General features: G+C 38.2%; 1 protein-coding gene across 1 annotated transcript in view; it reads right to left on the minus strand.

Annotated features, from left to right (window-relative positions):
• The window catches only part of LOC129111885 (kinesin heavy chain-like), a 42666-nt gene that overhangs the window by 18079 nt on the left and 2544 nt on the right, over positions 1-22043 (minus strand). The window contains exons 3-21 of the mRNA XM_054624036.1: positions 21844-21917; positions 21098-21202; positions 20751-20799; positions 20581-20636; positions 20312-20399; positions 19489-19613; positions 19300-19404; positions 19081-19229; positions 18051-18199; positions 16447-16628; positions 15952-16020; positions 15656-15862; positions 15068-15220; positions 14788-14970; positions 14080-14197; positions 13897-13973; positions 13705-13814; positions 13100-13201; positions 12948-13008 (exon numbers count right to left, since the gene is read on the minus strand). Coding sequence (XP_054480011.1) covers positions 12948-13008; positions 13100-13201; positions 13705-13814; positions 13897-13973; positions 14080-14197; positions 14788-14970; positions 15068-15220; positions 15656-15862; positions 15952-16020; positions 16447-16628; positions 18051-18199; positions 19081-19229; positions 19300-19404; positions 19489-19613; positions 20312-20399; positions 20581-20636; positions 20751-20799; positions 21098-21202; positions 21844-21917 — 2162 coding nt within the window. The remainder of the gene's footprint in view (positions 1-12947; positions 13009-13099; positions 13202-13704; positions 13815-13896; positions 13974-14079; positions 14198-14787; positions 14971-15067; positions 15221-15655; positions 15863-15951; positions 16021-16446; positions 16629-18050; positions 18200-19080; positions 19230-19299; positions 19405-19488; positions 19614-20311; positions 20400-20580; positions 20637-20750; positions 20800-21097; positions 21203-21843; positions 21918-22043) is intronic.

Here is a 22043-nt window from a genome sequence, read left to right on the forward strand (position 1 = left end):
TGACTTTTTTAACTTACTAATTGTTACATTTTTTTTTTATTTAAGAAAAACTCAATGCATCGAACCAGAATATAATGTAACTTTTTTCCAATTTTTGAAACATTTTTTTGCTTTTTTGCATACTATGTATGTCCAGGCTGGAGGAGAGCTGGATACTATAGTATGCTTTTTTTTTCATCTACTTTTTTTTTTTTTTTTATATAGTATAAGAAACACTTTTTTTCAAAATGACTTTTTTCGACATACTATCTATGACAGTTTTGGACATACCATTTTGACTTTGACATACTATCAACCTTTTTTTTTTTGACTATTTTTTTTCGACATACTATTTGACTTTTTCAACAAGCTCGACATAAGCTATGACTTTTTTGGACATACTTGTTGACTGTTTTCGACATACTATACTATGTTTTTGAGACTTTTTCGACATACTATACTATTTTTGACATACTATGTTATGACTTTGGACATACGACATACTATACTAACTTTTTTTTTTTGGACATACTATTATGACTTTTTTTTTTAAGAAAAAATTTTTTTTCGACATACCGTACTGTGACTTTTTTTTTGTTGGACTTTTTGGACATACCATACTATGACTTTTTTGACATATCTTTTTTCGACATACTTGACTTTTTTTGTTGGACTTTATTCGACATACTATACTATGACTTTTGTTGGACTTTTTGGACATATTATACGTTTTTTTACTTTGACTAGTTTACTCGACATACTATACTATGACTTTTTTGGACTTTTGGACATACCGTACTGGAGAACATGTTGACTTTTTTTTACTTTTTTGACATACTTTATGACTTTGTGTTTTTCGACATACCGTACTGTGACTTTGTGTTGGACTTTTGGACATACTATATGACTTTGTTGGACTTTTTGACTGTTGGACTTTTTGGCTTTTGTTGTACCGACATACTGTTTTTTATGACTGTGACTTTGTGTTGGACTTTTTCGACATACGTAGTATGAACTTTTGCTGTTGGACTTTACTCGACACTGTAACTTTGTTTGGACTTTTATTCTGGACATATGTGTTGCTTTGTAACATGTGACTTTTTTTACTGGACTTAACTGCTGTTGGATTGTTAACTGTGACTTTTGTTGACTTTGTTGTTGACAACCGTACTGTGACTTTTGTTGTATTGTAAACATCACCGTACTTTCGAAACGTACTGTGACTTTTGTTGGACTTTACTGGACATACCGTACTGTGGCTGTTGGACTTTACTGGACATACCGTACTGTGACTTTGTGTTGGACTTGACTGGACATACCTTTGTGTTGGACTTTACTGTCTTTGTGTTGGACTTTAATAACTGTGACTTTGTGTTGGACTTTATTGGACATAGTTGTGTTGGACTTTACTGTGACTTTGTGTTGGACTTTATTGGACATACCATACTGTGACTTTGTGTTGGACTTTATTGGACATACCGTACTGTGGCTTTGTGTTGGACTTTATTGGACATACCGTACTGTGACTTTGTGTTGGACTTTACTGGACATACCGTACTACTTTGTGTACTTTTGACTTTTGTTGGACTTTATTGGACATACCGTACTGTGACTTTTTGTTGGACTTTATTGGACTGTGACTTTTGTTGGACTTTATTGGACATTACTACTGTGACTTTGTGTTGGACTTTACATACCGTACTATGACTTTGTGTTGGACTTTATTGGTTGGACTTTATTGGACATACTGTGACTTTGTGTTGGACTTTATTGGACATACCTGTGACTGTGGACTTTATTGTTGGACTTTTTATTGGACATACCGTGCTGGATTTGTTTGAAATGACAGGTGGTTGTGGGTTGAAGTGGGTCCAAATTTTGGGAAACAGTAGCCCTTGTTGTGAGAGATACAGGTTTTTTGGTGAGTATATGTTCGGAGTAGAGCGGGGTGGTTTGTCTGAGCGGTTGGGTGAGGGAGATAAAGGCACGGATGAAGAGCAGGAGAGGTTATGCGTACAAGGGTTCAAATCCGACTGGAAGACGATGGGTCGCTGCCGACAACGGTATGTCCAATAATGTGCCTTTTTTTTAAAGCATGCTATATTATAACCTTTTATGGCATTCTATAGTATGACTTTTAATGATCTGCAATGGATTTTTAGGATCAACACCCCAAGTGATGAAGTCAAAACCTCAATCAAACACAAGTCAAGCCTCTCAGATCAAATAGCTCAGGGTGATGGATGACTGGTTGGAAAACATGAGGTTATTGGTTCAATCCTGAGCTGCAGTTCATTTTTAGGCCCAACAAACCAAGTTAAGGAAACAAAATCTACATCAAAAAGGGGTAAAATAGCTCATAGAGATGAAAGACTGGTTTGAATCCAAAAGGTTGTTAGTTCAAACCTCACTTTATTAAGAATTTTAGAAACAAAACCCCAAGTGATGACAACAAAACTGTACCAAAAGAACAATCAAGCCTGTAAGCCAGAATAGCTCAAAGAGATAGATGCTTCTCTTTAGAGGTTTGAGGTTGTTGGTTCAATACTCATGAGATGATATGAACTTTTAGGACCAACACCCCAAGTGATGAAGTCAAAACCTTAATCAAACACAAGTCAAGCCTCTCAGATCAAATAGCTCAGTGTAATAGATCACTGGTTGGAATCTCTGAGGTTGTGTGTTCGAATCTTGCAAGGTGCTTCGACTTTTAAAGTCTTACGACCCAAAGAGAAAAAATCCAAACTTCTAAGAAACAATGAATATATATATCAGAGATGTAATTGCTCACGGTGATAGATGAATGGACAGCAGTCCAAAGGTTGTGTGTTTGAATCTTGCCAGACACCTTGGCTTTTAAAGTATTACAGCCCAAAGAGAAAAAGTCAAAAGATCTACGAAACATAGAACATGTATCGGAGATGGAATAGCTCACAGTGATAGTTGAATGGACAGGAGTCCAAAGGTTGTGTGTTCCAATCTTGCCAGACACTTTGACTTTTAAAGTCTTACGGCCCAAAGAGAAAAAGTCGATAGGAGAGGGGCTAGGATGCCGGTGGTTGTGGGTTTGAGTCTTGCGTCGGGCCAGGGTGTTTTAAGGTCTTACATGCAATGGCAATGGCAAATAAGCGCGGAGACAAGTCAAGCGTGTCGGGGCCCATGGGTGAGAGCGATAGGAGAGCGGCTAGGATGCCGGTGGTTGTGGGTTTGAGTCTTGCGTCGGGCCAGGGTGTTTTAAGGTCTTACATGCAATGGCAATGGCAAATATACCAGGACAGGGTTAAGGAGTGTGAGGAAGAATGGCTCAGGTGGATGGCGACGGGCTGACATCCCGTAGGTTGTGGGTTCGATCCTTATGCGGGCAACAAGTTTTCGGGTCCGACTTGCAATGAAGAGGTTAAATATACCAAAACACAGTTAAAGAGTGTGAGGAAGAATGGCTCAGGTGGATGGGCGACGGGCTGACATCCTGTAGATTGTGGGTTCGATTCTTATGCGCGGCAATTTTTGAGATCCGACTTGCGAGGACAAGGTTAAATACGCGCAGAGAAGAAGTCTAGATGCCAGTGAGGCTGTAGCACAGTGGGTAGGGTTCCCCTCATAGGGAGCTGTCATTCGAGTTGACCGTGCTGAGCGCGGGTTCAACTCCCCCACTGGCAGTCTCGAGTGCAATCACCGCGGAGGTGATGGTGGGGGCATACACCCCACCGTAGTCTTAGAGAGATATAAGTAAGGGTTCATAAGAACCGGCAGATATTTAATTGAATAATGCTAAATGACTGTAATGTAATGTAATGTAATGAATAGTGTAGCGAGAGGAGGAGTCAGTGGAAGGCAGGGGGCGATAGAGAGTGGCAGTGGGCGGAGAGTGGAAGGGGGGGGGGCGATAGAGAGTGGCAGTGGAAGGCAGAGGGGACAGAGAGTGGCAGTGGAAGATAGAGAGGTGGCGATAGAGAGTGGAAGATAGAGGGCGAAGGAGTGGAAGGCAGGGGCGATGGAGAGTGGAAGATGGAAGGTAGTGGAAGGAGTGGAAGGTAGGGTGGGAGAGAGTGAGAGTGGAAGGGAGTGGAAGGCAGGGGGCGATGGAGAGTGGAGTGGAAGGCAGGGGGCGGTGGAGTGAGAGTGGAGTGGAGTGGAGTGTGGAGTGTGGAGTGAGTGAGTGTGGAGTGGAGTGAGAGTGGAAGGGGGGGGGTAGGGAGGGGGAGAGAGATAGGGGAGAGAGAGATAGGGGAAGAGAGAGGGGGGAGGAGAGAAAAGAATTATACATATTTAAGACACTGCCAAGCATCATTTGGCTATAAAGCAAAGTGTCTTAAATATGTATAATTCTTTTTCTCTCCCCCCCTCTCTTCCCCCTATCTCTCTCTTCCCCCTATCTCTCTCTTCCCCCTATCTCTCTCTTCCCCTACCGCCCCATCTTCCACTCTCACTCCACTCCACTCCACACACACTCACACTCCACTCCACTCACACTCCACTCTCACTCCACTCCACTCCACTCTCACTCCACCGCCCCCTGCCTTCCACTCCACTCTCCATCGCCCCCTGCCTTCCACTCCCTTCCACTCTCTATCGCCACCTGCCTTCCACTCCCTTCCACTGCCACTCTCTATCGCCCCCTATCTTCCACTCTCTATCGCCCTCTATCTTCCACTCTCTATCGCCCTCTATCTTCCACTCTCTATCGCCACCTGCCTTCCACTGCCTTCCACTGCCACTCTCTGTCGCCCCCTGCCTTCCACTACCTGCCGCCCACTGCCACTCTCTATCGCCGCCTGCCTTCCACTGACTCCTCCTCTCGCTACACTATTCATTACATTACATTACATTACAGTCATTTAGCATTATTCAATTAAATATCTGCCGGTTCTTATGAACCCTTACTTATATCTCTCTAAGACTACGGTGGGGTGTATGCCCCCACCATCACCTCCGCGGTGATTGCACTCGAGACTGCCAGTGGGGGAGTTGAACCCGCGCTCAGCACGGTTAACTCAGATGACAGCTCCCTATGAGGGGAACCCTACCCACTGTGCTACAGCCTCACTGGCATCTAGACTTCTTCTCTGCGCGTATTTAACCTTGTCCTCGCAAGTCGGATCTCAAAAATTGCCGCGCATAAGAATCGAACCCACAATCTACGGGATGTCAGCCCGTCGCCCATCCACCTGAGCCATTCTTCCTCACACTCTTTAACTGTGTTTTGGTATATTTAACCTCTTCATTGCAAGTCGGACCCGAAAACTTGTTGCCCGCATAAGGATCGAACCCACAACCTACGGGATGTCAGCCCGTCGCCATCCACCTGAGCCATTCTTCCTCACGCTCCTCAACCCTGTCCTGGTATATTTGGCATTGCCATTGCTTGTAAGACCTTAAAACACCCTGGCCCGACGCAAGACTCAAACCCACAACCACCGGCATCCCAACCCCTCTCCTATCGCCCTCACCCATCGGCCCCGACACTCTTGACTTGTCTCCGCGCTTATTTGCCATTGCCATTGCATGTAAGACCTTAAAACACCCTGGCCCGACGCAAGACTCAAACCCACAACCTCCGGCATCACAGTCCCTCTCCTATCGCCCTCACCCATGGGCCCCGACACTCTTGACTTGTCTCCGCGCTTATTTGCCATTGCCATTGCATGTAAGACCTTAAAACAACCTGGCCCGACGCAAGACTCAAACCCACAACCACCGGCATCCTAGCCCCTCTCCTATCGACTTTTTCTCTTTGGGCCGTAAGACTTTAAAAGTGTCTGGCAAGATTTGAACACACAACCTTTGGACTCCTGTCCATTCATCTATCACTGTGAGCTATTCCATCTCCGATACATGTTCTATGTTTCGTAGATCTTTTGACTTTTTCTCTTTGGGCCGTAAGACTTTAAAAGTGTCTGGCAAGATTCAAACACACAACCTTTGGACTGCTGTCCATTCATCTATCACCGTGAGCAATTACATCTCTGATATATATATTCATTGTTTCTTAGAAGTTTGGATTTTTTCTCTTTGGGTCGTAAGACTTTAAAAGTCAAAGCACCTTGCAAGATTTGAACACACAACCTCGTGGATTCTAACCAGTCTACCATCACTCTGAGCTATTCAATCTGAGAGGAGTATCACATGTTTGGTTGGGATTTTGACTTCATCACTTGGGGTGTTGGTCCTAAAAATTCCTTGCAGCACACGAGGAATCGAACCAATAACCTTAGGTTTGCCAGAGAGGCATTTATCACTTTGAGCTATTCTGTCTGAGAGGCTTGACTGGTTTTTGGTCGAGGTTTTGATTTCAACACTTGGTGTTTTGAGTCAAAAAATTCAAATCTCATGAGGATCGAACAAACAACCTTTTCGACATACTATAGTATAACCTTTTTTTTTACTTTTTTCGACATACTATAGTATGACTTTTTTTTCAATTTTTTTCGACATACTATGCTATGACAGTTTTTGACATACCATACTATGACTTTTTCGACATACTATAGTATAACCTTTTTTTTTACTTTTTTCGACATACTATGCAATGACAGTTTTTGACATACCATACTATGACTTTTTCGACATACTATGACTTTTATAACCATACTTTTTTTTCGACATACTACTTTTTTTTTTCGACATACTATAGTATGACAGTTTTTGACATACCATACTATGACTTTTTCGACATACTATAGTATGACTTTTTTTTTTTTTTTTGACATACTATACTATGACTTTTTCGACATACTATAGTATGACTTTTTTTTTTTTACTTTTTTCGACATACTATAGTATAACCTTTTTTTTACTTTTTCGACATACTATAGTATGACTTTTTTTTTTGACATTTTCGACATACTATGCTATGACAGTTTTTTACATTTGACTTTTTCGACATACTATAGTATAACTTTTTTTTTTTTTTTGACTTTTTTTTTCGACATACTATAGTATGACTTTTTTTCAATTTTTTTCGACATACTATGCTATGACAGTTTTTGACATACCATACTATGACTTTTTCGACATACTATAGTATAACTTTTTTTTTTTTCGACATACTATAGTATGACTTTTTTTTTTTTTCATACTATAGTGACTTTTTTTGACTTTTTTCGACATACTATAGTATGACTTTTTTTTTTTTTTTTTTCGACATACTATAGTATTTTTTTGGACATACCATACTATTTTTCGACATACTATAAACTTTTTTATGACTTTTTTTTGACATACCATACTATGACTTTTTCGACATACTATAGTATGACATTTTTTTTTTTTACTTTTTTCGACATACTATAGTATGACTTTTTTTTTTTTTTTTTTTCTACATACTTTTTTTGACACTTTTTTTTGACATACATTTTATGACTTTTTCGACATACTATAGTATGACCTTTTTTTTTTACTTTTTCGACATACTATAGTATGACCTTTTTTTTTTTTTACTTTTTGACATACTATAGTATGACTTTTTTTTTTTTTGATTTTTTTGACATACTATACTATGACTTTTTTTTTTTCGACATACTATACTATGACTTTTTCGACATACTATAGTATGACTTTTTTTTGACATACTATAGTATGACTTTTTTTCGACATACTATAGTATGACTTTTTTTTTTTTTTCGACATACTATAGTATGACTTTTTTTTTTTCGACATACTATGCTATGACTTTTTTTTTGACATTTTTCGACATACTATAGTATACCTTTTTTTTTTTTTTGACTTTTTTTTTTTTCGACATACTATAGTATGACTTTTTTTTTCAATTTTTTTCACATACTATGACTATGACTATTTTTTTCGACATACTATAGTATGACTTTTTTTTCGACATACTATAGTATGACAGTTTTTTACGACATTATGACTTTTTCGACATACTATAGTATGACTTTTTTTTGACTTTTTTTTTTTCGACATACTATAGTATGACTTTTTTTTTTTTTTCGACATACTATAGTATTTTTTCGACATACTATGCTATGACAGTTTTGGACATACCATACTATGACTTTTTCGACATACTATAGTATAACTTTTTGACATACTATTTATGACTTTTTTTTTAGTATGACTTTTTTTTTCGACATACTATAGTATGACTTTTTTTTGAATTTTTTTTTTTTCGACATACTATAGTATGACAGTTTTTCGACATACCATACTATGACTTTTTTTCGACATACTATAGTATGACAGTTTTTGACATACCATTTATGACTTTTTTCGACATACTATAGTATGACCTTTTTTTTGACTTTTTTCGACATACTATAGTTTTTTTTTTTTTCATTTTTTTCGACATACTATGCTATGACAGTTTTGGACATACCATACTATGACTTTTTTTTCGACATACTATAGTATAATTTTTTTTTTACTTTTTCGACATACTATAGTATGAACCTTTTTTTTTTTTAATTTTTTCGACATACTATAGTATGACTTTTTTTTTTTTTTTCGACATACTATGCTATGACAGTTTTTGGACATACTATACTATGACTTTTTTTGGACGACATATACTTTTTTCGACATACTATAGTATAACCTTTTTTTTTTTTTTTCGACATACTATAGTATGACTTTTTTTTTATTTTGCTTGACATACTATGCTATGACAGTTTTGGACATACCATACTATGACTTTTTCGACATACTATAGTATAAACTTTTTTTTTTTTTGACTTTTTTCGACATACTATAGTATGACTTTTTTTCAATTTGACCTTTTTTTGACTTTTTCCGACATACTAAAGTATGACCTTTTTTTCGACATACTATGCTATGACAGTTTTTGACATACCATACTATGACTTTTTTTTCGACATACTATAGTATAATTTTTTTTTTTTTTTTTTCGACATACTATAGTATGACCCTTTTTTTTTGACTTTTTTTTCGACATACTATAGTATGACTTTTTTTTCAATTTTTTTCGACATACTATGCTATGACCTTTTTTTTTTTGACATACCATACTATGACTTTTTCGACATACTATAGTATAACCTTTTTTTTTTGACTTTTTTCGACATACTATAGTATGACTTTTTTTCATAACTTTTTTTTTTTTTTTCGACATACTATGCTATGACAGTTTTTGACATACCATACTATGATCGACATACTATGCTATGACAGTTTTGGACATACCATACTATGACTTTTTTTCGACATACTATAGTATAACCTTTTTTTTTTTGACTTTTTTCGACATACTATAGTATGACTTTTTTCATTTTTTTTTGACATACTATGCTTTTTTTGACTTTTTTTCGACATACTATAGTATGACTTTTTTTTTTTTTCAATTTTTTTCGACATACTATGCTATGACAGTTTTGGACATACCATACTATGACTTTTTCGACATACTATGCTATGACAGTTTTTGACATACCATACTATGACTTTTTCGACATACTGTAGTATGACCTTTTTTTTTATTTTTTTCGACATACTATAGTATGACCTTTTTTTTATTTTTTTCGACATACTTTTTCGACATTTTTTTCGACATACTATATATAACCTTTTTTTTTACTTTTTTCGACATACTATAGTATAACCTTTTTTTTACTTTTTTCGACATACTATAGTATGACTTTTTTTCAATTTTTTTCGACATTCTATGCTATGACAGTTTTGGACATACCATACTATGACTTTTTCGACATACTATAGTATGACTTTCTTTCAATTTGACCTTTTTTTGACTTTTTTCGACATACTAAAGTATGACCTTTTTTTCGACATATTTTTCAAACACTTGGTGTTTTGAGTCTAAAAATTTAAATCTCATGAGGATCGAACAAACAACCTCTGGTTGTCTAATCAATCTTACATCTCTATCAGCCATTTGTGCTGAGACTCTTGACCCCAGTTTGGTAGAGCTTTGACTTAATCACTTGGGGGGGGTTGTCCTAAAAATGAATCACAGCTCCCAAATATCGAACTAAAAACCTCAAGTCGTCTATAGAGCCATCTACCATTCTGAGCTATTAGCCATAGAGGCTTGCCTGCTGTTTGGTAGAGGTTTTGACTTCATCACCTGGGTGTTGGTCCTAAAAGTTCACATCATCTCGTGAGTATTGAACCAACAACCTCAAATCTTCTACAGAGGCATCTATCTCTTTGAGCACTTCTGGCTTACAGGTCTGACTTTTCTTTTGGTACAGTTTTGTTGTCACCACTTGGGGTTTTGTTTCTAAAATTCTTAATAAAGTGAAATTTGAAATAACAACCTTTGGGATTCAAACCAGTCTCTCATCTCTATGAGCTATTTATTATGAGATATTTTACCCCTTTTTGATGTAGATTTTGTTTCCTTAACTTGGTTTGTTGGTCCTAAAAATGAACTGCAGCTCAGGATTGAACCAACCAGTCATCCATCACCCTAAGCTATTTGATCTGAGAGGCTTGACTTGTGTTTGAATGAGGTTTTGACTTCATTATGGGAAGTGTTGATCCTAAAAATCCATTGCAAATCATTAAAGTCATTCTATAGAATGCCATAAAAGGTTATAATATAGCATGCTTTAAAAAAAGGCATAAGGAATTGAAAGTATATTATGCCATAAAAATGGAAATATAAAGGATTGAACCCACAACCTCGTGGATTTTAACCAGTCTACCATCACTCTGAGCTATTCAATCTGAGAGGAGTATCACATGTTTGGTTGGGATTTTGACTTCATCACTTGGGGTGTTGGTCCTAAAAATTCCTTGCAGCACATGAGGAATCGAACCAATAACCTTAGGTTTGCCAGAGAGGCATTTATCACTTTGAGCTATTCTGTCTGAGAGGCTTGACTGGTTTTTGGTCGAGGTTTTGATTTCAACACTTGGTGTTTTGAGTCTAAAAATTCAAATCTCATGAGGATCGAACAAACAACCTCAGGTTTGAAAGACCTTAAAACACCTTGGCCTGACGCAAGACTCAAACCCACAACCTCCGGCATCCTAACTGCTCTCCTATCGCCCTCACCCATCGGCCCCGACACTCTTGACTTGTCTCCGCGCTTATTTGCCATTGCCATTGCATGAAAGACCTTAAAACAAGCTGGGTCGACATAAGATACTGACCCCTCTCCTATCGCCCTCACCCGTCAGCCCTGACAATTAAAGTATGTCTCTGCGTGTACTTTAGGTTTCCATGGCATGTCAAACCTTAAAACACATTGGGTCAAAGTAAGACTCAAACCCATAACCTCCAGGGTACCAGCCCTGTGGGTATCAACCTGAGCTATTCGACAAATGAATCACAGGATAGTATTTCTAAATAAGGTGAAAAAATGTTATAACAGTATGTCGAAAGAAGTCATTGTATAGTATGTCGAAAACATTTGAAATAAAGTCATTGTGTAGTATGTCAAAAAGTCATAGAATAATAGGAAAAGTCATAATATGTCGAAAAAGTCATGATATAGTATGTTGAAAAAAGTCCAAAAAGTCATAGAAGAGTATGTTGAGAAAAGTAGAAAAAAAGGTCAGTGTTGTATGTCGAAAAACGTAATAGTATAGTGTGTCACAAAAAGTTGAAAAAAAGGACAAAAGGGCCTGCAAGGACTCGCTTATTTGACTGAGTCCTCAAGCTTTTTATTGAACAGCCCAACATAAACACTGCCCTGAGGCAATCAATGTCCACTTGTCATTCATGGCAACAACCTTTTAAATAAACATGAACATAAACTATCCACACAAACACTCAATCCCATGTAATATAAATGCACACCAAAGACATGAACATAACATCCTTAAAACACAATTTAACTAGAACAGTAACAGTCAAAAGCCTTGGCACACACAAAAGAGCTTACAACTGCATCCCTCTGGCTGTAGACCCTTCTCTGACCCCTAGTCAGTCTTCACGGGTGACAACATCACCAAGAACATAGTACTATCCTATGTCTTTTTTGGACATACTATACTATGACTTTTGTCGACATACTAAACTATGACTTTTTTTCCCCTTTTTTGGACATACTATACTAAAATGATTTTTTTGGACATGCTGTACTATGACTTTGAACTTTTTCGGACATACTATACTTTGACTTTCTTCGACATGCTAAACTATGACTTTTTTTCAACATGCTATAGTATGACTTTTTACATTTTTTTCGACATTCTATACTATGTCTTTTTGCACTTTTTTGGACATACTATACTATTACTTTTTTAAGACTTTTTTCGACATACTATACTTTGACTATTTTTCGACAGATTATACTATGACTTTTTTCGGCATACTATACTATGACTTTTTTTCCCCTTTTTTCGACATACTATACTAAAAAGACTTTTTTGGGACATGCTGTGCTATGACTTTTTCCCCTTTGATCGACATACAATAGCATGACTTTTTTCAACATACTATACAATACTATCACTCCTTTTTTGGACATACAATACTTTGGACATGCTAAACTATGACTTTTTTTCGTCATGCTAAACTATGACTTTTTTTCGACATGCTATACTATGACTTTTTTTCCCCTTTTTCGACATACTACACTGTGACTATTTTTCGACAGATTATACTATGACTATTTGCACTTTTTTGGACATACTATACTATGACTATTTTTGACAGATTATACTATGACTTTTTTCGGCATACTATACTATCACTTTTTTTTACCTTTTTTGGAAATACAATACTATTACTTTTTTCGACACTTTCATGATTTTTTTTCGACATATAGTAGGACTTTTTTACTATTTTTTGACATAATACACTGACTTTTTTTTCACTTTTTTCGGCATACTATACCATTACTTTTTTTCGACAAGCTATATAATACAGATTTACATTCGGGACTTTGAGTATATTTTGATTGCGGGAATTTGACTTGTAACAGAGTATTTATATGAAAAGGCCACCAAAACTATGGACTACAACAAATACTTCAACAACTACAAAATATCACATTCAGACAGGTTAACTTTCAGACTCTTACCACAGTCTCCTCCAAGCCCTTCAAGTCCTCTCTGGCCTGCTCGCTCTGTTCATTCAGCAGTCTAGACAAAAAACAGATATTAACACCAACATTTACAGATCAACTTGTACTACATCTGACACTAATTAACAACAGTGCAGTTAGATGCCTACATGAGTTTCTGTAGCTTTGCATCCTTCTCCTGCTCTTCAGCCTTCAGTTTGTCGTAGTCCGACATAAGTCTCTCCTGCTCCAATAACAGACCCTGGTTTAGACTGTGAGAGAAAGAGATTTGACAATAAATATAATATAGACCTCTGACAGAGAGATGGCAGACATTGAAGGGGAGAGAAGTATAGGGAATGACTTCTTCTTGACCTACTGCATTGATTTTCACTGCTTAAAAAGTCAGTGATCTTGAATCTTTTCTTCCTCACTGACTTTGAACCCGCAATTAAATTACTTTCATGCAGCAGCTTTATTCACTTCATACACACACTCATGCTCTCTGGGCTTCTTCTTCTCCTCGTCAACAGTCTTAAACATGCACTTGAGTGGAAATCAAGTTCAAGCTAAACACTGAACCCTGAACCCTGAACAGAATGAAGAGCTTGTGAAACCAAAGATGGATGACACTGGATTACCATTTATAAAAATACTTTTCAAGATACATCAAAACCCAGGCATACTGGGTACAGCAGCACAAGTATAGCACATAATTCTACAATAATAAAAAAATAAATACAACTGCACGTCACCCGTGCTGATGCGTCCTTACTCTGTGAGTTCATCTTGCACCCTCTGCTTGTCTTCGATCTCGTCTCGGAGGCGGCTGAGCTGCTTCTGGTGAGCCTCCCTGTGGTTCTCCAGCTGCTCCTCCAGCGTTTTCTGAAACACACATTAAAGATTGAGTCAAATCTATAAAAAAACAACAACATACAGCTGTTTTCCAGCTGTGCTTTCAGGTCACCTTGAGGTCCTCGTCTCCATCCGGTCTGCTGATGTCCTCCTTCTCCTTCTCCTCCCCCAACACCTCATGTCTTTTCTCTGAGACCCAACAAAGAAGATGAATTGTTTTATCATTCAGTGAGTAAATAACTGGGTTCACAGCAACTGGCTGGTATATAAAGACAATGTAGCTTTGTGTACTGACCCTGAGCTTGCAGTTTTGCGAGCTCCTCGGTCAGAGCGTCCTGACTCTCCTCCAGGTGCCTTTTCTTCTGCTCCATGTTCTGCATGTAGTCAGTCAGAGACTTGATCTTGGCCTGGTGCTGCACACAGAGGTGACAACACAGACAACATGGATGGCTTAGCAGTCATTCATCCAGAGTGACTTTTCGTAAGTATATCAGAAGGGCAAAAGTGATAGAGAAGTCTGCAACCTTCTTCTCAGCTTTCTCTGATCATAAAGAACCAATTCAAAAAAGAACTAGTTGGAGTCATAGACATATTGCAAGTGTTTGTAGTTTGGTATTTATTATATACTATAACTTTTTTATTTATCTTTTTTTCGACAAACTATACCATGACTTATTCTTTTACTTTTTTCGACATACTATACTATGACTTTTTTTTTAACTTTTTTTCGACATGCTATACTATGACTTTTTTTCGACATACTATACTATGACTTTTTTAAAAACTTTTTTTTCGACATACAATACTATGACTTTTTGAATGTTTTTAAATGTCATTTCTCTGTAACTTTGGCACATTTAAGGGGAACAGTGGGGCTTTAGCTTCATCATGGTAGAACTTCTAAGTAAAAATGCCAACGCTTCTTTAAAACAAAGACTCCTAAAGATCACTGAAGCTCAGTTAAGGAGCTGCATCTCTCTGCACAACACATAACCATGGTTACCTGGGAGATGAGAAGCTGACAGGACGCCAGCTCCTTCTCATTGGCCTGGATCTTGCGGTGGGCGTCGGCCTGAGCACTCTCCAGTTGCTTGCTGCGGTTCACCAGAGACTTGACCTCGGACTTCATCTTGCTGATGTAGAGGCGAGCCACGGTGAACTCCTCCTCCACTGCCGAGCCGTTCCCCTTCGTCTCTGAGGACTGAGCGAGGGAAGGTGGGAGGTTAGGACTGAGTGCGAGGCATGATGCGTGAGCGTGTGTTTATGTGCGTGTCCGTTCTCACCACGGCGATCTTCACGTCGCTGGTGCCGATGATGGCGCCGATGTCGCTGAGGTCCCTCAGCAACAGGTTGAGGACCTCGGCGGCTCTCTTCCTCTGCAGGCCGTTCAGCTCCTGCAGCTGACCGAGCTCCCTCTGCACCGCCGACAGCAACACCTGTCCACAACACACACAGACGCACACACACACACATAAAACACAACTTCAGTGGCATGCATTTGTTATGTCATATAAGTAGGTGGTCTATCGGTCCATCTGTCTCAAAGTTACAAAGTGCTAAGACAAAAAATATATATAAATAAAACAAGATAATATAAGATTAAAAAACAATTGAAGTGATTTCAACAATAAATACAAAATAAAATAATATATTAAAGTAACCAACATGAAGTTTTCCTGGAAACAAACATATTTAAGGGAAGTTAAAGTAGCTTATAAAATAATATTTTCCAAATATTTTGTACTACCATACAGCCTTGTATTGGATTGCATTTCAAGTTATTTTCCAAGTATTGATTAAAATATTTATACACATCTAAATATTAGGATACAAGAAAGAAAATCCCAGTGATCTTAGTTCAGTACACTGACCGTCTTGTGCTGCAGCTCCTCCAGCAGCTGCAGGTTGGTCTGATCCCTCTCCTCCACCTCCTGGCTCTTCTGGTCGTAGTTGACGGCCAGCTCCTCCAGGGCCTGCAGCACCTCCTTCACCTCCTCCTTGGCCAGCTCATTCTCCGCCTGCAGCCGACACAGCTCCTCCTGGATCTTCTCGTAGTCGCGCCTCGTTGATGCCAGCAGCTGGAAAGAAAAATGTGTATATACAATGAGATCCACATATATGAACATATATAGTTTATAAAACAAGTTTCATGGGCTGAGAAATAAACCTCTTCCTGGTCCATCATCTGCTCCTTGAGTTTCTCAGCTAGCTGACTGTGTTGGTTGATCTCATCATCCTGTAGAAATAATCAGAGGAAATTAAGTCAGTCATCAAAAGTCAAGTATTAACATTTGGAAAAGTATTATTATTCACTGCAAGTCTTTAGTTCTTGTTTCAACTAATTTTATATTTTCAGGATTAGTGATTTTCACTTGTCAAAAATCAAAACACACAGCAAATGATTCCAGAGACGTCTTCCAGTAATCAAGTGAGATTTATGTAAACTAGCATATTTATTGGCCAGTGCTATTCTTGAAAATATAAAGCAGTAAGTTTGATCGGTCTTGAAATAAAAGAGACACTTAAATAATCAATAAAACTATTTTTTCTTGAGAGAAAATAGCGAAGAAAAAAACCTCAATCAATTTACAAAATGTTCAAAACAAGACATTCTAAAAAAAAAATGGAGGAGGAGCATCATCATCCTCCTCCTCAGCGTCACCTTGTCATCCAGCTGTTTGTAGAGGTCGCTGATGTCCTCCTCGTATTTGCTCCGCTCGTCGCCAGAAACAGAGACGCCTCCTCCCGGTGGCAGCAGGTTGTCGATGACGGGGGTGTTGTCGCACGGCTCCACGCTCTTCTGATCTTTAGAGCTCAGCTGCTCCTCCTCAGGGACGTCCTCACCTGTAACATGGAATCATGGATATATTTGTATAATAATAAGCAAGCTTGATGTCAGGACACATTGTGTATCATGCAGCATCCTGCATCAAATATACTGTGCACATATCACAAAGTCTTATCCTTTTCTATATCTAGTTATGTGTTATTGCACAACACAGCCTGTGACCTCAGCAGGTAAAGACTTGTACTGTAATTATTTAATTGTGATGAAAGTCATCAGCTAATGAGAAGATGGAGAGGAGGAGGAGGAGGAGAGAGTGAAAAGGGAAAGAGCTGCTCCGTTTAAAAGGTTCGGCATTGAGCCAGCAGCTGTGTCATGTCAGAAACAATGCATCAGCATAATGTGTGTGTGTTTTAGTGTGTGTGTGTGTGTGTGTGTGTGTGTGTGTGTGTGTGTGTGTGTGTGTGTGTGTGTGTGTTTTAGTGTGTGTGTGTGCCTTTCTGTTTGTGTGTTTGCTCCATTTCTGTCTAAGGAGCGTAGGCTTTAGAGGCTGCAGCTGATTTGTTGCTACGGAGGGGGAGTTTAATCAGCATGGGAATTAAACGAATTAAAAAAGCAATGGCCAGAGAGAGAGAGAGAGAGAGACAATAAAGCAAAGAGGAGAAGGGAGAGCGGTTACCATGCAACAGAGATGAAAAAAAGGGTGAGGATGGTGTTAAGGAGACACTGCAGTCTCAGAAGAGAGGAGGACAGTGTGGAGCAGAAACAAAACAACAGACAGCATACAGCCCTTCATAATGTGTTTATGTATCTACTGTCACATGATGTTCAATGAGGTCGTCATTTATAAATATCTGCAGGATGTTGATGGTGATGATAAGTGACCATGCAGAAAAAAATATTTTAGACCAGTGTTACCAGACAAATGTTACCTCACTAAACATGGGAGTAAGTGGTCTGCTGCATCGATTGGCTCGTTTGTTTCTGTCATTGTGTGACTTTGCTGTATGACAGCAAGGTAAAGAGGTGTAAATATTCTAGATATATCGTACACTTAGACTGACTAATTACACCCCACTTTAAAACATTTAAACTATCCATTTAAATCTCATAGCAAAATCTGAGTTTGCAAAATGTACAGTAGTCTGACTATTTGAGGCCAATACAGCAGATCTTCACAAGATTTTCTGATGCAATTCGGCGTTTAGTACTCCTTTTTAGTGTGATAATACGCAGCAATACAGTCTAAGTGATAAACATAATTAATTACATGCCATTTTAACAAATGGTGTGGAGATTAAGTAAGATTGGTGATGAATTAAAAGGGAAAAAATGCATAAATGACAGGAAAAACGTGACGAAACGGCACTAAATGAGGGAATATATTAAAGTAGAGAGGCACTTATCCCTCCTATAAAACAAACATTTTCTAAGACAATCATCGTAGTTATTTCCCCCCATCTGTATCTTTTTTATCTCACCGTTCCTCCAGCGGTTCAGTTCTGCCTCCAGCCTCTGGATGATGTTCTTCAGGCTCTTGTTCTTCTCCTTCTGCTTCTCGTATTTCTTCTTCCACTCCTCCGCCGTCAGCTCCAGGTTCACAGACACTGTGTTCTTGATGGTCTTGGCTCTGAAGCAAAGTTTGTTTGGAAGTTAACAGATATTCTCATTGTAGATTAAAGTAATCAAAAATAATACACTTTAAAACAAGGTATGTTTTATTCAAAGTCATCTTAAGAATGTACTGATTATGTTTCCATGGACTAGAAACCAACATCTGCTTTAAAAACAGACAAAATAAAGCAAAATGTGACCTCGTAAATTTGAAAATGACTTTTGTTTGTTTGTTAAAAATACCAAAAGTTGCCACAAATACTTCACTCTGCGCTTCTACACACTTCAATATCATGTCCACTGTTTTTTTCAAGGTTCAAGGCTGAAACAAAGCAGTTGTGTCTCCTCTAATGGTGGAAATCCCATTCTGGTCTCAAACTCATCATCTCCTCTCAGTTTCTCCTCAGCAGAGACAGATGGCTGCACAGTAATCGTTCATCATTCACTGATGCTGCTTCATCTTTTATTACATAAGCAGTTTGAACTGACACCTTTGTTTGAGTTTTAACAGCTATACAAAACACAAAATGAATCAAAATGATTTCTTAAAATCAATTTTTAAAACAATGTTTTTCTTCTAACTGTATTTTTAGACACATAATTACACTTCTCTTGTGGAAACTCTTTCTAGACGTGTTTCAAATTGATCGGGTAATATACTGTCTATACAGATTTGTTTCTTTCTTAGTTGAAGAAGTCAACATGAGCCTAAACCAAAAACAGAACAAGGTGTGGAGAGTTTCATCAGAGGGATCTAAACATAGAAACAAACCCAGATGCACAGTGGGAAACTAAAAGTCATCTGGTTGCTTGTTTTCAACACTGACGTCAGCCACAGTCCTAATGAGTCACTATGTTTCTTTTAAAAACACACAAAAAGGATAAAGTTAGAATTACCTCTGTCCAAACATGAGTGTGGATTTGGTCTCGGACTCGTTGTAGACGGACGGTGAGCAGCAGATGATGATGGTGGTGCGACAGTTTCCCCCCAGAGAGTCCTGCAGGATCCGGGTCATCTTACTGTCTCTGTACGGCACGTGGGTTTTCTGAAAAGAAAACATATTTAATTCACATTCTTTAAATATGAAAAGGTAGGGATAACTGTGAGTAACTTACGGTTCCCTCGGCTAGAGCTGAGATGACGTTTCCCAGCGCTGACAGAGATTTGTTGATGTTCTTCGCCTCGTCCAACACGGCTCCCTCTGCTCCCGTCTTACTGACCTGTTCAAACATCCATCACTCAGATTAGATGTCAAACCCGCTTTACATGAACTCTTATCTTCCTGATCTCACATTCAGGATTACCTTCTCGCTGCCCGCCAGGTCCACCAGGTAGAGCTTCCCTGACAGCTTCTTCTCCGTCTCCATGTTTTCCTGCTTGATGTTGATGAGGAAGATGCTGTGGCTGCGAGAACTGTGCTCATTCATGTCTAGAAGAAAGAATCACAGTTGGTGTAATGCAAGATCTGAGAATAACATACATGTAGCTTGTGGTGGAAAGTAACTGTACTTAAGTACAATTTAGAGGTACTTCTATAATACTTTATACTTCAACTTTATTCCTCTACATTTATCTGACAGTGTAAGATAATCGTTTCTTCTCAGATTAAGAATTGACCTTAAAAACATATTAAACTAGATGACAGTGGAGCCTGTGAACTTAACATTCTGCTGTTGCTCTGTTTCTGTCTCCAGAGATGCACAGCCTTTGGAGGGTAATCAGCAGCATGATCGGACACACCTGACACCTACGTAATTTTTTCTCTACACGAGGAGACTTTTAGAAAGACTGACACATCTAAAGACAGCCACAGACAATACGATTTTACAAAGATAGGAGATCCTGCAGGGTCACTTTTTGCAGGACTTATTTTTGAGATCCTGGTGGAATGTGTGTGCAGTGACACGGAAAAGAGGCTCTCTCGCTTTCTCCTTTTTCTTTCCTCTTCATTTTCACATATTTGCTTTGTTCATCATCGTTTAACTGGTTGCACTATGCATCCCCACCACTAGAGAGCGCCAAATCATACAAGCTTGACCCTTTCTTATTAAATATAAAAGATGAGTTAAAAAATTGTGAGAAAGATGTCTTTGGTTGATATTAAAATACAGATATAGAGATACATACTAGTCACTGCCACGTGCCGATTGTTTTTGCCCTCATCGATGACGTCCATCACCTCCTCTGGACTGGACACAAAACGCTCAGTGCAACCCTGACAGAGAACAAGAAACATTCACAGTTGACCATGTATCTAGGTGTAATTATGGCACTTAAAGTGAGACTATGTAAGTGTAATGAAGTCATAAAAAACAAACAGAACTGAACGTCTGAAAGGATTTTGAATCATAATAATCTGGCTGCTTTGATATCAAACATAAAGCCAGTTTACAAACCTTCACATAGGGAACTCTGTTTTTGTCTTCATGCACAGCGAGGTTTGTCTTGGACACTTAAAACAGAACAAAAAATCACCAAAGTCACATTGTGATTCATAAAAAAAACTCCAATCCTCAGTTAAATTCACCTAAAATGTTACACACTTGAGATAAACAGTCGTACTCACCATCCAGAAGGTCTCTGATCTTGTCCATGTAGATTTCAAAATAGGAAACCTGCACAGAAGAAACTTTTAATGTTCACATGCAACTGTCTTAATCTTTGCACAAGTGTTGGTATTTAAGCATGAAGAGGTAAATATTAAGATGAGCATCATTTAAATACCAAAAAGTAAAAAATATTTATTTAAATGCAAAAAACATCTCTGGCATCTCTTGAAATCAATTTTATTCATCAATCTTCAAAGACCCAAAAGGTACGTTATGATTCATCTTTACAGATGCTGAAGCTTTGCATGTTTCAGTCATTTTTTTCTAATGTTTCTGCTGTGTGTTTTTTTCTTTGTTTTTTTACCTTGATGTGAAACTCCAGGTTCTCGTCCATGGAGTAGATGTGGTCAAAGATGTCGTGGGCGATGCGAGGGATGATTCCCATCAGCTGGTGGTCGTGCAGTTTGCCCTGAACACAGCATTGAATATCCATGTTATTAATGCTACTATGTGATATGAAAAAACGTTGAAGCCAGTTTTTAATTAGGTCATCAGGGTTAAAGAGTTAAAACCTTAATGTAAAGACAGTGAAGCAGATGTTTTTCATCAGAGACTCCCGGAGCAGATTTGAGAATTACTGCTGTCTTTGTGGATAAGTATACGAGTTTAAGTAATTTGCACATCTCAAATGGATGATGCAGGATGATGATCTACTTTGAGTGCAGTCTGTGTCAGGAATTAAATTCTGTACATTTCACTCAGGGAACAAAATCCACCCTGAAACACAGTGAGATCTCCTATCAGGCTTTTGATTCCTCGACTTTCAGCCATCGTATGAGATTGGATTTAGTGATTGTGTTAAGTCTGTTACACAATGCCTGCTGTGCTCTAATCCTCTGATTTGAAATGAAAAAAAATAAAGGTCACTACTTGTATTTATTCAATAGCTCTGACGTTGGGATTTATCCATTGGTTGATTGATTGATTAACTATGAAGAAACAGAGGAATTGCTGCCATGAAAGTTAGATCTCTGTCATGTTTCTGATGAGGTTTCTCCATGTTGTAAATGTATTTTAATCTTTTTTTAATGGACTGAATTCATTTCTCACCTCCATGGTGTGTGTCTTCCCGGAGGACGTCTGTCCGTAGGCGAAGATGGTCCCGTTGTAACCGCCCAGCACATCTGGAACGACACAAAAACAGGCATGGAAAACACTTCAATATCATGTGTATATAATAATAAAATGTACTACTAATACTGCTGCTGTTACTACTAAAACTACTTGCTTTACATATTCTTTTATATTTC

The sequence above is a fragment of the Anoplopoma fimbria genome, chromosome 22 (genome assembly GCF_027596085.1).
Source record: "Anoplopoma fimbria isolate UVic2021 breed Golden Eagle Sablefish chromosome 22, Afim_UVic_2022, whole genome shotgun sequence".
NCBI lineage: Eukaryota > Metazoa > Chordata > Actinopteri > Perciformes > Anoplopomatidae > Anoplopoma > Anoplopoma fimbria.